We start from the raw sequence: 13938 nt of genomic DNA, 5'->3' as shown, positions 1-13938 counted from the left end.
GTAAGGGTGACCCCGAGCTTCCGGTCGCCTGTCATTTCAATTCACCGCTCCATTCCCACTCGGACCTCACCGTCCTTGGCCTCTTGTACTGTTCCACGGAAGCTCAACGTAAACTCGAGGAACAGCACCTCATCTTCCGATTAGGCAGTCTGCAGCCTTCCGGTCTCAATATCGAGTTCAACAATTTCAGATCATAACCTCGGCCCCTATTTCATTTTCACTTATATTTTTCCACTCCTTTCCTTTTCCCCCCCCCCCTTTCCTTTTGTTTCTCTCTCACACCTGGCAGCTATCTTTTGCCCTGCTAGTACACTTTACACCCAATCACAGCCTATTACCATCTCGTCTAGCTTCTAATCTCTTTTACTTCTTTTGGTTCTTTTATTCTTTTGTCCGATCGCAGCCCTGCCTTCGATCTAGTTCCTTTTCTCTCCAGTTTTGAAGAAGGGTCAAACCCGAAACGTCAACTCAAATTTCTCTCCACGGATGTTGCCTGACTTGCTGAGTTTTTCCAGCATTTTCTGTTGTTATTTTGCACCTCTTTTGTTGTGCTTGTGACTTGTGGGTTCTTGCATATTCATGTTCTTGTAATCAGCTAGTGTTTCAGCTTTTACTGGTCAATGGCAATACAGCACTGGCAAGAGTGACTAGTTTGAGATTATAATTGCAAGAGCATTTTATGTAAATTCATTGAATTTGTTGTGCACTATTGTAAACTAAAAATCTTATTCACACTCCCACAGAATCACAGAAACCCCACAGTGCAGATAGAGGCCATTTCAGCCCATCGAGCCTGCACCGACACATATCCCACCCGATCCCCGTAACCCCTACACCAACACATATCCCACCCTATCCCCGTAACCCCACGTATTTAATCCCCCTAACACTAAGGGTCAATTTATCATAGCCAATCAACCTAACCTGCACATCTTTGGACTGTGGGAGGAAACCGGAGCACCCGGAGGAAACCCACGCAAACACGGGGAGAATGTGCAAACTCCACCACTCTTCCTTACTCTTTCTCCACCACCCCCAAGAAAGACACAATATTTCACAAAGTGATTTGTCCCGTATTGGAAGTGAGAACACATTGAGGGCCAGTCACTGAAATCACACTGGTAAGAGCACAATAGGCAAGTGGGGGGTGGGGGGGGGGGGGGGGGGGGGTATGTGGAAACAAAGGCTTTACTTTAAAAAAAACATTTCCTCAAGTGTGGACCATCAGCAAGGTTGAAAAATAAATGCAAAAAATCAAATAGCAGTGGTTAGGTGACACTAAACTGGGAATTTCCTCTTTCTCCAAAAATAATGAGATTTCTATTCTTCAGTACCAATGGTTAGTCAAGAGTGGCACACAATCTTCTCCCTGAGGACTCTAATACTTCAAGGGACCTATGCAAGAGCATACTATGGCTGCTTGCCATCTGATTCTTCCCATTTTCTATAGGGAAGCACTAGTCCATAGTACAATTAGTAATTAGAGACTGAGGAACTACCAAAAGGCAAGAATTCCTCTAGGTCGGTTTATGGTTTTAACCAGAAATAACAAAAAGAACTCGGAGACACTTACAATTTTGCTACATAGGCTAACCAGAAATATTGTTATCCCACTTGGGAAACCTACAAGTGCCAGTTTCATTTATTCATGGGCCAGCAGATCAGAAGCCCTTTAATGGGTTATTTCATTAAAAGTTTTCACTGGGAATTGCACCATGAAGCATTCTTAAAGGCTCCAGCATTAAATTGGATATTTCAATTCACCTACATTCAACCCCCATTTGATGTATGTTTCTTTGTCAACTTTTACCCTCCTTTTCAGATTAAAAATAAATAAGCATTTAATTCACAATTGAAGACATAGATTTGCAAAAGCTTAAAAAACTTACCACTCCTCGAAAAGATGGTGGAATGAGTCCACAGTAAATTGGGACAAAGGCACTACAGATCAGAGCCTGAGGAGAATAAGCAGAGGAAAGAACTGAGTGGGACAGCTACAGTTTAATGCACTGTTCAGTGTTAGAAACAGATCAGAAAGCAACACTAGTTGTGGTATAAAATGCAGTGATCAGTTCTACATTAATATAGATGGGCCTCGAGGGGAAAGAAAGTTTCTTTACTTTGTGCAGCATTGTTTGAGTTGATCATTTGGACACAACCAATCCTCACGATACATCCTGCCTGAGAATTCCAAAGGGCAGCCATTGGGGTGAGGAAGGACACTTGACCAATGGGACACCAACTATCAGAATGATCGAACAGTCTCAGATTCTGATAAGTTATTTTTTGCTCCCCTACAAAATTTTTGAAAGTCAAATTTCCACATGAAATTGATATTTAACAACATTAAAAGTACTGAAATGTATTTGAATGTGTTTATATTGGAGATAACCATCCTTAAAACAAAATCAGGTCACCAAAGGTTCAGTTCCAGCACTACTAACAATGGCCCGTAATTTGCAGCCCGTAGGGGCACGCAAGTGCCACGCAAGTTCCGGGTTTTCGCGTGCAAAGCGCATGCGTGAAAACCCGGAACTTGCAGTCAGTCAAGGATCTTCTGGATAGATCCAATGCATATCCGGGAAAAGGGCATCCGCGGGCAGAGAGTTGGGCTATTTGCACAACTTCTGCCCAGCAAATGCCCGTGATATTCTTACGCATGGTACTGCTTTTACCAGCATAAGAGTTTAAAAAACAATTTTTTTCCCGATCATTTAAACATTAAAAAAACCTGTGCAATAAGGTAGTTATTTTTAGCCCATTTAAATTTTTCAAAAAATTACATTTTTGTTTTAAATATTTAATTAAATGGCATTTTAAATATGTAATTTATTTGGTGTACATTTATTTTTTGGGGTACCCCATTCATGCTTGAGGATTCTGTAGATACATGAATGAGGATCCCTTCTTTCATTGGTTGGGCCAGCCCACGTGATCCCAGGGGCACTTGCGAACTGCCTGCTCCCCAGAGATACGTGGGCCTCTACATTCATCTACGCAGAGGCCCAGGAGCGCAAGTCTCCATGGATCCAGGATCATCAGGTAGGTGCGTAGATTTATTGCCGGTCGGAGGTATCCACCCGCGGGAAGCCTCCGACCACAAATTCAGGCCAAATGTGTAAGGTGCCAGAAACTTTCACACAAAGAACTCTTAAAATTTGTCACCATTCAGCTATCCATTTCCCCCCCAGCCCCCGCCCCCCCTTGTGCTGAGGAATTCAACAATTCACAGACTATCTGCCCAAGATACATTCCTGCAACTTTCCCTTTGAAAGTCAACTCTCTGTTAGGACTGTACATCAAGCAGCCTAAATAGAGCAGGTATCACACTGTAAAGGACAACTACTCTTTAAGAGGAGATTTCTAGTCTTACCTGGATAAGTTCTTCCTTGGAGTTGAACTCAGACACCAGCACATTCTCACCATCACGTACCCGGGTAAGAGAAATGCAGAGTCTGCCCGTGGCTAGCTGGTGTGCATTTTCTGGAAGATTCCTGAAAAGTCCATTTCTCATTATTTTTACCAGGTTGAAGGATGGGTGCAGAGGTCCCAGGTTTCTTTTTCTTGCTTCTTTAGCTATTTCCATGACAGCTGCACAACATGTATCTTGGAAAATAAAAAAACATATTAAAGAAATGTAGGTCATCAATGTACAAATAAACAGAACAGTTCAAAGAATGATACAGCAGAGAAAGAGGCCATTCAGCCCATCGTGCCTGTGCCAGCACTTTGAAAGAGCTACCCAATTAATCCCACTCCCCTACTTTTTCCCCATAGCTGGGTCACTTTTTCCCCCCTTGAAGTATTTATCCAATTCCCTTTTGAACATTACTATTGAATCTGCTTTCACCAACCTTTCAGGCAGTGTATTCCAGATCACAGCAACTCGCTGTGTAGAAAAACAATTCTTCATGTTGCCTCTGGTTTTTTTGCCAATCACCTTAAATTGGTATCCTCTGGTTACCAACCATTCTGTCAGTGGAAAACAGTTTCTCCCTATTTATTTACTTTATCACAACCCTTCATGATTTTGAACACCTCTATCAAATCTCCTCTTAACCCTCTCTGCTCCAAGGAGAGCAACCCCAGCTTCTCCACATAACTGAAGACCCTCATCCCAGGTACCATTCTAGTAAATCTCTTCTGCACCCTCTCGAAGGCCTCGACATCCTTCCTGGAGTATGGTTCCCAAATTTGAATACTCCAGCTGAAGCCTAACCAGTGTTTTATAAAGGTTTAGCATAACTTCCTTGTTCTTGTACTCTTGCCTTTATTATTAAAGCTAAGGATCACATTAAAAAAAAGCCTCATCAACTTGTCCTGCTTCCTTCAAAGATTTATGTACACCACCGCCCCCCCCGCCCAGGTCTCTGTTTCTGCACCCCTTTAAAATTTGGTTTATACTGCCTCTCCTCATTCTTCCTACCAAAAAATGTATCACTTTATACATCTCTGCATTAAATTTCATTTGCCATGTGTCTGCCCATTTCACCAGTCTATGTCCTCCTAAAGTCTGTTGCATTCCTCATTGTTTACTACATTTCTGAGTTTTGTGTCATCTGCAAACTTTGAAATGGTGCCCTGTATACCCAAGTGCAGATCATTAATATTGGAGGAAGCTGGCTGATCACTATGAAGAGATCACAAAATCCCTAGTTGTATCAGTTTGTTTCTCCTTCAAGGATACATTTTCTTACATTACAGGCACTAATGACAGCCGAAATAGATCGGAACACCAAAGCAATCCATAGGGGATGAAGGGGAGAAAACTAGCACCCCAAAAATGCCAGCAGGGCAACAGCCTTCTCATGAGGAAGTGCAGAGCCAATAAGCAGGAGACAAAAACCAAACAGGACACATTTGCTGCTTTTTCTATATACCCCGTGGTATCAGATTTGTGCATTCTTCACAGATTCTAAATCAAACCCACTCAACGTGAAGAGGAAGATATAGGGCAGACAAACAGCAAATCAGGACTTCCACTTACCCCTTCGGTCTTGACTTTTTTTTCCCCCCCTCTTGGTTGGGGTCATTAGTAATGCAGGGCAGGCTCCTGGTGGGATCTCTGCCGCTTGGAGGCTGGAAAACCCCAGCGCTGCAGCACCAGAGGTGGTGAAACAGAGGTGACAGGGCCTGCATCAGCATTGGTAGGTCTTGGCTGCGACGGAGGCCTACAAAAAGTAGTTGTCCAGGCTAAAATGGAGGAAGCAGCAGCCTGTACCAGACCCCCTCCCCCCATCAGAAAGTTTTGGGACCTTTACAGTCACCATTGCAGGCCTACTGCCAACTTCCAGCAGGCAGTACCAGAGATATATGGTAACTGGGGCAGATGGAAAGGAAATGGGCCTGGAGGCCTGGCCCCAACCAACTAACATTTACATGCAGCGGGTAGGAAAGGGAAATACACGTGGAGAGACAGCAGTCGGCCTCACCTCATTTGCCTGCCATTTCCATTACAATCTCACCAAATTCAGGTAGGATTAAGAAGGAAAATCTTGCCCTTAATGTTTGAATTTCAAATCAATTTTCAGACGGCACTATTACAATTGAACGTGGCTGTCAGTGCCTCCTACTAGTAAACTTGGGTGAAATAAACAGCAGCTGCTTCTCCCAGATTAATCAAAAAATAATCTTCAGACACCCAGAGCCCCCTCCAGCAACACCCCCACAGTGTTCCCACAATGCTGTTAGGGAGGGAGTTCCAGGATTTTGGCCCAGCGATACAGGTCCAAGTCAGGATGGTGTGTGGCTTGGAGGGGAACTTGTAGGTGGTGATGTTCCCATGCGTCTGCTGCCCTTGTCCTTCTAAGTAGTAGAGGTCGCGGGTTTGGAAGGTGCTGTTGAAGGAGTTTTGGCGAGTTGCTGCAGTGCATCTTGTAGATGGTACACACTGCAGCCACAGTGCGCCGGTGGTGCAGGGAGTGAATGTTGAAGGTGGTGGATGGAGTGCCAATCAAGCGGGCTGCTTTATCCTGAATGGTGTCGAGCTTCTTGAGTGTTGTTGGAGCTGCACTCATCCAGGCAAGTGGAGAGTATTCCATCACACTCCTGACTTGTGCCTTGTAGATGGTGGCAAGGCTTTGAGGAGTCAGGTGGTGAGACACTCGCCGCAGAATTCCCAGCCCCTGGCCTGCTCTTGTAGCCACAGTATTTATATGACTGGTCCAGTTCAGTTTCTGATCAATGGTAACCCCCAGGATGTTGATAGTGGGGGATTCAGCGATGGTAATGCCATTGAATGTCAAGGGGAGATGGTTAGAGTCTCACTTGTTGGAGATGGTCATTGCCTGGCACTTGTGTGGTGCGAATGTTACTTGCCACTTGTCAGCCCAAGTCTGAATGTTGTCCAGGTCTTGCTGCATATGGACACAGACTGCATCAGTATCTGACAAGTCTCAAATGGTACTGAACAGTGTGCAATCAGCAAACATCCCCACTTCTGACCTTATGATGGAGGGAAGGTCATTGATGAAACAGCTGAAGATGGTTGGGCCTAGGACACTGCCCTGAGGAACTCCTGCAGTGATGTCATGTGATTCAGATGAATGACCTTCAACAACCACAGCCAACTTCCTTTGTGCTAGGTATGATTCCAACCAATGGAGAGTTTTCCCCTTGATTCCCATTGACTTCAGTTTTGCTAGGGCTCCTTGATGCCACACTTGATCGAATGCTGCCTTGATGTCAAGGGCAGTCACTCTCACCTCACCTGAGTTCAGCTCTTTTGTCCATGTTTGGACCAAGGCTGTAATGAGGTCAGGAGCTGAGTGGCCCTGGCGGAACCCAAACTGGGCGTCAGTTAGCAGGTTATTGCTGAGTAAGTGCCGCTTGATAGCACTGTCGACGACACCTTCCATCACTTTGCTGATGATTGAGAGTAGACTGATGGGACGGTAATTGGCCGGGTCGGATTTGTCCTGCTTTTTGTAGACAGGACATACTTGGGCAATTTTCCACATTGCCGGGTAGATGCCAGTGTTGTAGCTGTACTGGAACAGCTTGGCTAGGGGCACAGCTAGTTCTGGAGCACAAGTCTTCAGTACTATTGCCAGAATGTTGTTATTATGGTAAGAACAGAACGATGACTGACGATAGCAGAGTCAACTATAAAGTTACAGTTTAATATGCTCACTGCCAGTGTACATATGTTTTCTAGGAATTCAGCCCCCAAACGTCACAAACAGAGGCTTGGCTTTGAAAACATCAACAGCAACTGACTTTGAGCACACCACCAACTATAGCAAACAAGCTTGAACTGAAGCATTACCAAAGGCCAGGCCATGAATCTAAATCTTTTATAAACAGCCTATAGAGCAGGTCCTCTTTCGAATGCGCCCATTAAATATCAGATGGTTTGATTAATTTTCTCAACAATTATTTTATTCCTCCAACCTCCCCCCAAAATATGAAAAACTGGCATACAAGCAACACCAATTATTTGGAATAGTCACACACAAGAGGCTTGTTCACTGGTGGCTAATCACCTGATGAATGCTGCCTTGTCTGAAATGGCACATTTATAATGATCTTGGCACAGGTTTCTAGGTCAGTCGCAGCCAGGCATAACAAACCGCAGCGGTCATTAGAGCCAAGGAATTGTATATTTAAAACAATGAGGGAGCTGATTGTTTTATATGTCCGATAAGCTCAAGAAGCAGTTAAACATATTCATTTTAGTTAACAGTGTCATCAGGCAAAGTAAAAAAAAATGCCTGTACAAAAAGTAAATTTCTAATAAGCTCTTAATTTCCTGTACTCAGCACATTTACCAATTAATTTTTCTGAAAACAGGTTTTCCAAATGGTACATTTTCTGCTCTTCATATTTTCCTTATGAATTTTTTGCTAAACTAATTCAGGATCCTGTCTACCCAGTGTCAGCATCAAGAACTCATGTCAGATACAGCAAGAACCAAAAGGAAGAGTTAAACTTCCTCCACTGAGCCTTGACCCCAACCTCTGGAGATCACGGTTGCTAAAAGTTGACATCCTCAAAAGGGTGCAATGCAGCTTGATTTCTAATAAGGCACCTTCCATCTACTGTAATAGGAATGTGGAGAGAAAAAAAGGCAACGATCTTGAAGAAAGACCCTTTCTTTCATCAGATAATGAAATGGGACTGGCTGCAACCTTGAAATTAGATAGGAATTATTTTATGTTAAAAAGGACATTATTTTAACTTTTAAAAAAAAATCCTTGAAGGCAACTAATAAATGGTACTCCCAAGTGATAAAACTCAATTGAGTTAAGTTGCTTGTGCACACTTGCCCTGGAGTAAACGGTGTTACAGAACAGAACGTTTGATCTACTGTGTGCAGACACAGATCAGCCACGCTTTTGTACCGATTTCTCTTCAATACTTAGAATCATAGAATGGTTACAGCATGGAAGGCGGCCATTTGGCCCATTGAGCCCGTGCCGGCTCTCTGCAAGAGCACATCAGCTCATCCCGTAGCCCTGGGAAATGTTTTCCTTCAGGTACTTATCCAACTCCCTTTTGAAAGCAGTGATTGAGTCTGCCTCCACCACCCTTTCGGGCAGTACATTCCAGATCATAACCACTCGCTGCGTAAAAAATATTTTAATGTTGTCTTTGGTTCTTTTGAAATCACCTTAAATCTGTGTGCTCTAGTTCTTGACCCTTCTGCCAATGGGAGGAGTTTCTCCATCTACTCTGTCTAGACCCCTCATGATTTTGAGCACCTCTATCAAATCTCCTCACTCTTCTCTGCTCTAAAAAAAGAACAAACCCAGCTTCTGCAGTCTATCCGCATAACTGAAGTCCCTCATCCCTGGAATCATTCTTGTAAATCTTTTCTGCACCCTCTCGAAGGCCTTCACATCCTTCCTGAAGTGCGGTACCCAGAATTGGACACAATACTCCAGTTGAGACCAAATTAGTGTTTTATACAGGTTCATCATAACTTCCACGCTTTTAACTCTATACCTCTATTCATGAAGCCCAGGATCCCATAAGGTTTTTTTAACTGCTTTCTCAACCTGCCCAACACCTACAACGATTTGTGCACATATACCCCTAAGTCACTCTGTTCATGCACCCCCTTTAGGATTGTACCCTTTAGTTTATATTTCCTCTCCTCATTCTTTCCACCGAAATGTATCACTTCGCACTTTTCTGCATTAAATTTCATCTGCCACGTGTCCGCCCATTTCACCAGCCTGTCTATGTCCTCTTGAAGCCCATCACGATCCTCCTCACTGTTCACTATACTTCCAAGTTTTGTCTTATCTGCATAGTTTGAAATTGTGCCCTGTATATCCACATCCTAGTCATTAACATATATCAAGAAAAGCAGTAGTCCTAGAACCGACCCCTGGGGAACACCACTGTATATCTTCCTCCAGTCCAAAAAACAACCGTTCATCACTACTCCGTTTCCTGTCACTTAGCCAATTTCGTATCCATGCTGCTACTGTCCCTTTTATTCCATGGGCTTCAACTTTGCTGGCAAGCCTATTATGTGGCATTTTGTCAAATGCCTTTTGGAAGTCCATGTGCACCACGTCAACTGCACTGCCCTCATCAACAAACTTGATCAAGTTGATTAAACATGATTTGCCTTTAACAAATCCGTGCTGGCTTTCCTTAATTAATCCACACTTGTCCAAATGACTGTTAATTTTGTCCCTGATTATTGTTTCTAAAAGCTTCCCCACTACCGAGGTTAAACTGACTGGCCTGTAGTTGCTGGGTTTATCGTTACACCCTTTTTTGAACAAGGGATGATTATCCTTCACTTCAGTCTTTTCTAAAGTATTGGATAAATCATCTTAGTTCTGTCAGTTGGTCATAGAGTTGGGGTTCAAGAACAAGGGCCTCCTGGTTTTGTGATGTTCAGTCAACCAGTTCTACTAGTGGTTGGGTCACCTGGAGTAGCACCACTATCACCAATCCTAAGACAGTTTTATATTAGTGCTGGGGCTCCAAAAAGAGAAACACTCCTTGGCAAACCCACATTATTTGAGCAGCATTCTCCCCCTTTTATTAAAAAAAACACACCAGCAAATACATGGACCTTTATTTAAAGGATGACAGAAAGAAACACTTGTTTACCATGCTAACTTCAAACCCACAAAAATCATGTTTCAGGGAACATCAAAATCATGGAGTTCAACTCCTTTATATTTGAATGAATATGCATCAAATGGTGGGAATGCTGCCTAATGAACAAGTGCCTATTGTAGCAGTGACTGTAGAGATAAAGTGCGCTTTCCAGCCCAAGCCCCAAAGAACTATTTCCATTACAGACTTCAAAAGGCCAGTATTACAAATCAGTGATTTTTAAAAAAAACCTTGCTGTACACTGCACAACATGTCTAAATGTGGAATTGAGCGAACAGTATTTTTTTCTACTTACATCGGCCCTGGTACACCAAAATTATCAGTGTCAATTTAATAGGTTTTTGGCTAACAGAATTATTGGCCTTGACTCATTTACTTAATGGATGGTCAGGAGGAGATGGTCTAGTGCATGCAATATGCCATCAATACTGTTCCATCACAGCTCCCAATTTTTGATCAATATTTGACAAAAGTTGCTTTTCCTATGTGCTGTTGAAATCTAAATGCAGCCAATTGAAATACTGATTTTGCTAAACAAATGCTCCAGTTATTTATGATTATTTTCATTACAAAATACCACGTTAAAAAGATAAAAGTAGAACAATTTGCATTTATATAGTACCTTTAACGTAGAAAAACTGAAGCAAAAGAGCAGGAAGGCAGAGGAGTAGTGGTGAGTTGGGTAGGGATCGGGAGTCAAAGTACCCGAGAGTGGAGGAATGAATGATGGCCTGACTGGTGGCAGGAAGGGGAGGAGACAGGAAAGAAGAGCTCGAGATGAACCAAGAGAAGTAATGGGCTCAGGTCCGGAGCAGGAACCAAAATGCACGCACAAATAGACTTGAGGGAATTCAAGTTACGTTGGCATGGCAGAAATTAGAAGAGATATGTCCTTGATGTAAACTGGCGACAACAGTTAAAAACAAGATTTTTTTGTAAAATACATGAATAATTGCTTTCCATTCCCGATATCCCCGAGGTCCCACTCACTCACTATAGTTCCCACCGTGCATCTTCTTGTTTACTCCTTCCATTTTATCCGTTTCTCTCCCAAAGACAGCAATTACTATCGGGGTCTAATTCGACATTCTGCAGACTCATTATTGAAATCAGGAGTGGGACACTGGCTCGTCCTTTTCCTATTCTAGGGCACGGAGACCAACAGCAATGCCAGCCCAGCTGAGCTCCCAAACTCAGCTTAGAACCCAGACTAAATCTGGGAAATCAGCATTTCATTTTAAAAACGTCATTAGTGGCAGAAGCCAATGATTCATTTAATTTTAAAATCACGAGTGCTGTAATTTCGCTGGAGAGAGTCCATCATGTGCTCGGGAATGGGGGCAGGGGTAATCAGGAAAGAGCCTCGCAAGTACCTAACTGTCTTCCTTTTCAAACCCCCTTCCCCCACCCCCAATAAAAGGGGATTTTTATAAACGTTGTAAAAAAATGTAATCATGATTCAGGTTCGAATTCTTCAAACAAGACAGCGAAAAATCGCTCGATTCAACTGCAAGCGACAACCTTACATTGTTGTTCGCAATACTTGACAAAACTGTCCTCCTTTCCAATCTTAACTTGTGTCTGCAGTGGATAACTTGTTCACCCTCATTTTTTTGGTGACCTTCAAATATGAAGGAGTCCCATTTACTATTCAAATATATAAGATCGCTTTCAAGAAGTGAACACTGCATGAGGAATGTAACTTTACAACTTAAATGATGACATTTAATTGATATTTAGATTTTTTTTTGGAAACCCCAAAGTGTGTTTGTGACGATGACGATCAGAGGTCAGGGTGTATTGTAGGTCAATGGCCGGCAGTAACCCCGCGTCGACCAGGCGGACACGGAAACCCGCCCAGCCCGGTCAGTCCACACAGCCGCCGCCAATAAAACCAGCCGCTCAAACTCAGCCCACACCCTGATCCGAGATCTGCAGCAATGCCATCACTTCACCACCCCAGCGAGGAGCAGAAAGTAACGCCACTGATTGGTATCAAATTCCCCCCCGAATCAGACCTTTTAAAACCTCGCATTGGTCGCACCTGACTGGCTAACACACAACTTGTTTAAAACATGTAGATATAAAATACGTGCGGTAAGTCAGCAAGGACGCGGCATTTATTAAATGGGGAGGCAGAAAGAGGACAAGCATTGATCTCACTATTTGGAGTTTCTCTCTGGAGGACAATCGCTAACTTCTCCGTGTACTGTAACCCTCTCCAATATTTGCTAGCGATAATGGGTGTATTTGGCATCCCTTCAACCAGAGCTGCTAAATAACAGGAAGCGGCAGTGATAATCCATCCTCGCACGATTCACTTAAAACACATACACAAAACAAACTGAACACATCCACTCTCTGTCCCATATCCAAAACACTTAGAGTTCAGAACTATTCAGACAATAGATGCAGGTTAGCCAATTTCTCAAAGCACTTGCATCTGGGATCCTTAGTCACAACACCGACCCTACTAAACAACTCAGGCTCTAAACAGGTTGCAGATGAACTCAAATGAGATATTCTGTTGCAGATATTGTTACACTGCATGCTGGATTAAAACATTACAGTTAATTAGTAACAATAGCAATGAAGAAGCACATCCACCGGTGACACACTTTAGTACTCTACAAGCACAACAAGTACACCGATTTGGTTTCTTCTTTCCAGATGATATTAAGGAGGAAGATCTCACAGTAAATGTTTCCAAAATTGACAGGTACCCATTTTATAAATACACTATAGACTAATACTTTCTTCCGGTTTCTCCTTGGATTGTAATACCCCCTGCCCGCGACACGATATTGGGGTTCTTGTACTGGGTATTCTTTGCTCTCATGGTGCCCCCTCTTCCCAGGTTTGGTCACTCACCTAGCGGTGTCCCGCAAACCACGGCGGCGGCAGTGAGCGCCCCGGCTGACGCGCCGTAGATCCTGTTGGCGTCCCGGGCTAGGTAAGGAGCGTGTTCCTGGATACAGCTCGCCACCCCGATATGGTAGACACCGAGGAAGCCGCAGCCGGCGAAAGAAAAGTTCCAACCGCCTTCCAGATCAAACATCTCAGGCTACGAGACAGAGCCGCAATAAGAGAAGAAAAACCTGCCGGGAATTTCGAATATTCTGAATAGTACACTCAAGGGAGCTCCGATCAACAGGAGCGAGCGCGATGACAGTGGTTTTCACTGGAGGCGATTGCTTTAGTCCTGGGTTTTCCCATGGGCTGTTTTTACAATGCAAGGATTGGGTGCGCGGAAAAAGAGCCCACTTAAAGGCAGAATACAGCAACGCCAGCTCCTGGCCAATCAGCTGCGAGGACACTTAATGGATAACTATTTAGCTGCTGGAGAACTTTTCATTTGCCTCCCGCTGCCCCAATGGTGAAGTTTTAATGAAATTATTAATGTGTCAATGCATATTATCTCCAGACTGCTTTTTACATCTACATTTTTTAACATGTGCAACTGATTACACTGATGCATTTTGCAGACTAAAAGGTCGTCGTATGTGTCTTCACACTGTTCCCTTTGGGGAACTGTATTGTGATGAAATATTCCATTCATCACTGCCTGTGACTGTGGTTGGCTTCAGTTTCATTTCCCTTACCTCTGTTCCGTTTCCTCACCGTTGTATTGTACTATGTGTAGGGCTCCGCCCATACCTGGCCCATTGTATTGTACTATGTGTAGGGCTCCGCTCATACCTGGCCCCTATGTAAGCTGGCCCAGCCTGCAGCACATCCAGTACGGCAGAGCTCTGGATGGAAGATACCTCTCTCCTGTGTGTTACCTTCTAAGTCAATAAAAGCCTTGTTTTGTTTCGCTAACATCGAGTCTCGGATTTATTGAGGCACATCAAT

At 43.6% G+C, this 13938-nt stretch overlaps 1 protein-coding gene across 2 annotated transcripts in view; it reads right to left on the bottom strand.

Annotated features, from left to right (window-relative positions):
* Window positions 1–13307, bottom strand: part of pnpla3 (patatin-like phospholipase domain containing 3) — a 32468-nt gene extending 19161 nt beyond the window's left edge. Inside the window, exons 1-3 of one of the 2 annotated variants that reach the window (XM_086008807.1) lie at window positions 12955–13307; window positions 3374–3606; window positions 1890–1955 (exon numbers count right to left, since the gene is read on the bottom strand). In XM_086008807.1, coding sequence (XP_085864933.1) covers window positions 1890–1955; window positions 3374–3606; window positions 12955–13141 — 486 coding nt within the window. In that variant the 5' untranslated portion in view covers window positions 13142–13307. Of the gene's footprint in view, window positions 1–1889; window positions 1956–3373; window positions 3607–11077; window positions 11185–12954 lie in introns of those variants that run through there. The other variant, XM_086008808.1, reaches the window with a different exon arrangement.
* Between the last annotated feature and the right edge of the window lie 631 nt (window positions 13308–13938).

This window comes from Somniosus microcephalus, chromosome 16 (genome assembly GCF_052327205.1).
Source record: "Somniosus microcephalus isolate GS21.2 chromosome 16, FLI_Smic_1.0, whole genome shotgun sequence".
Taxonomy (NCBI): Eukaryota; Metazoa; Chordata; class Chondrichthyes; order Squaliformes; family Somniosidae; genus Somniosus; species Somniosus microcephalus.
This window is presented reverse-complemented; position numbering and strand designations above follow the sequence as displayed.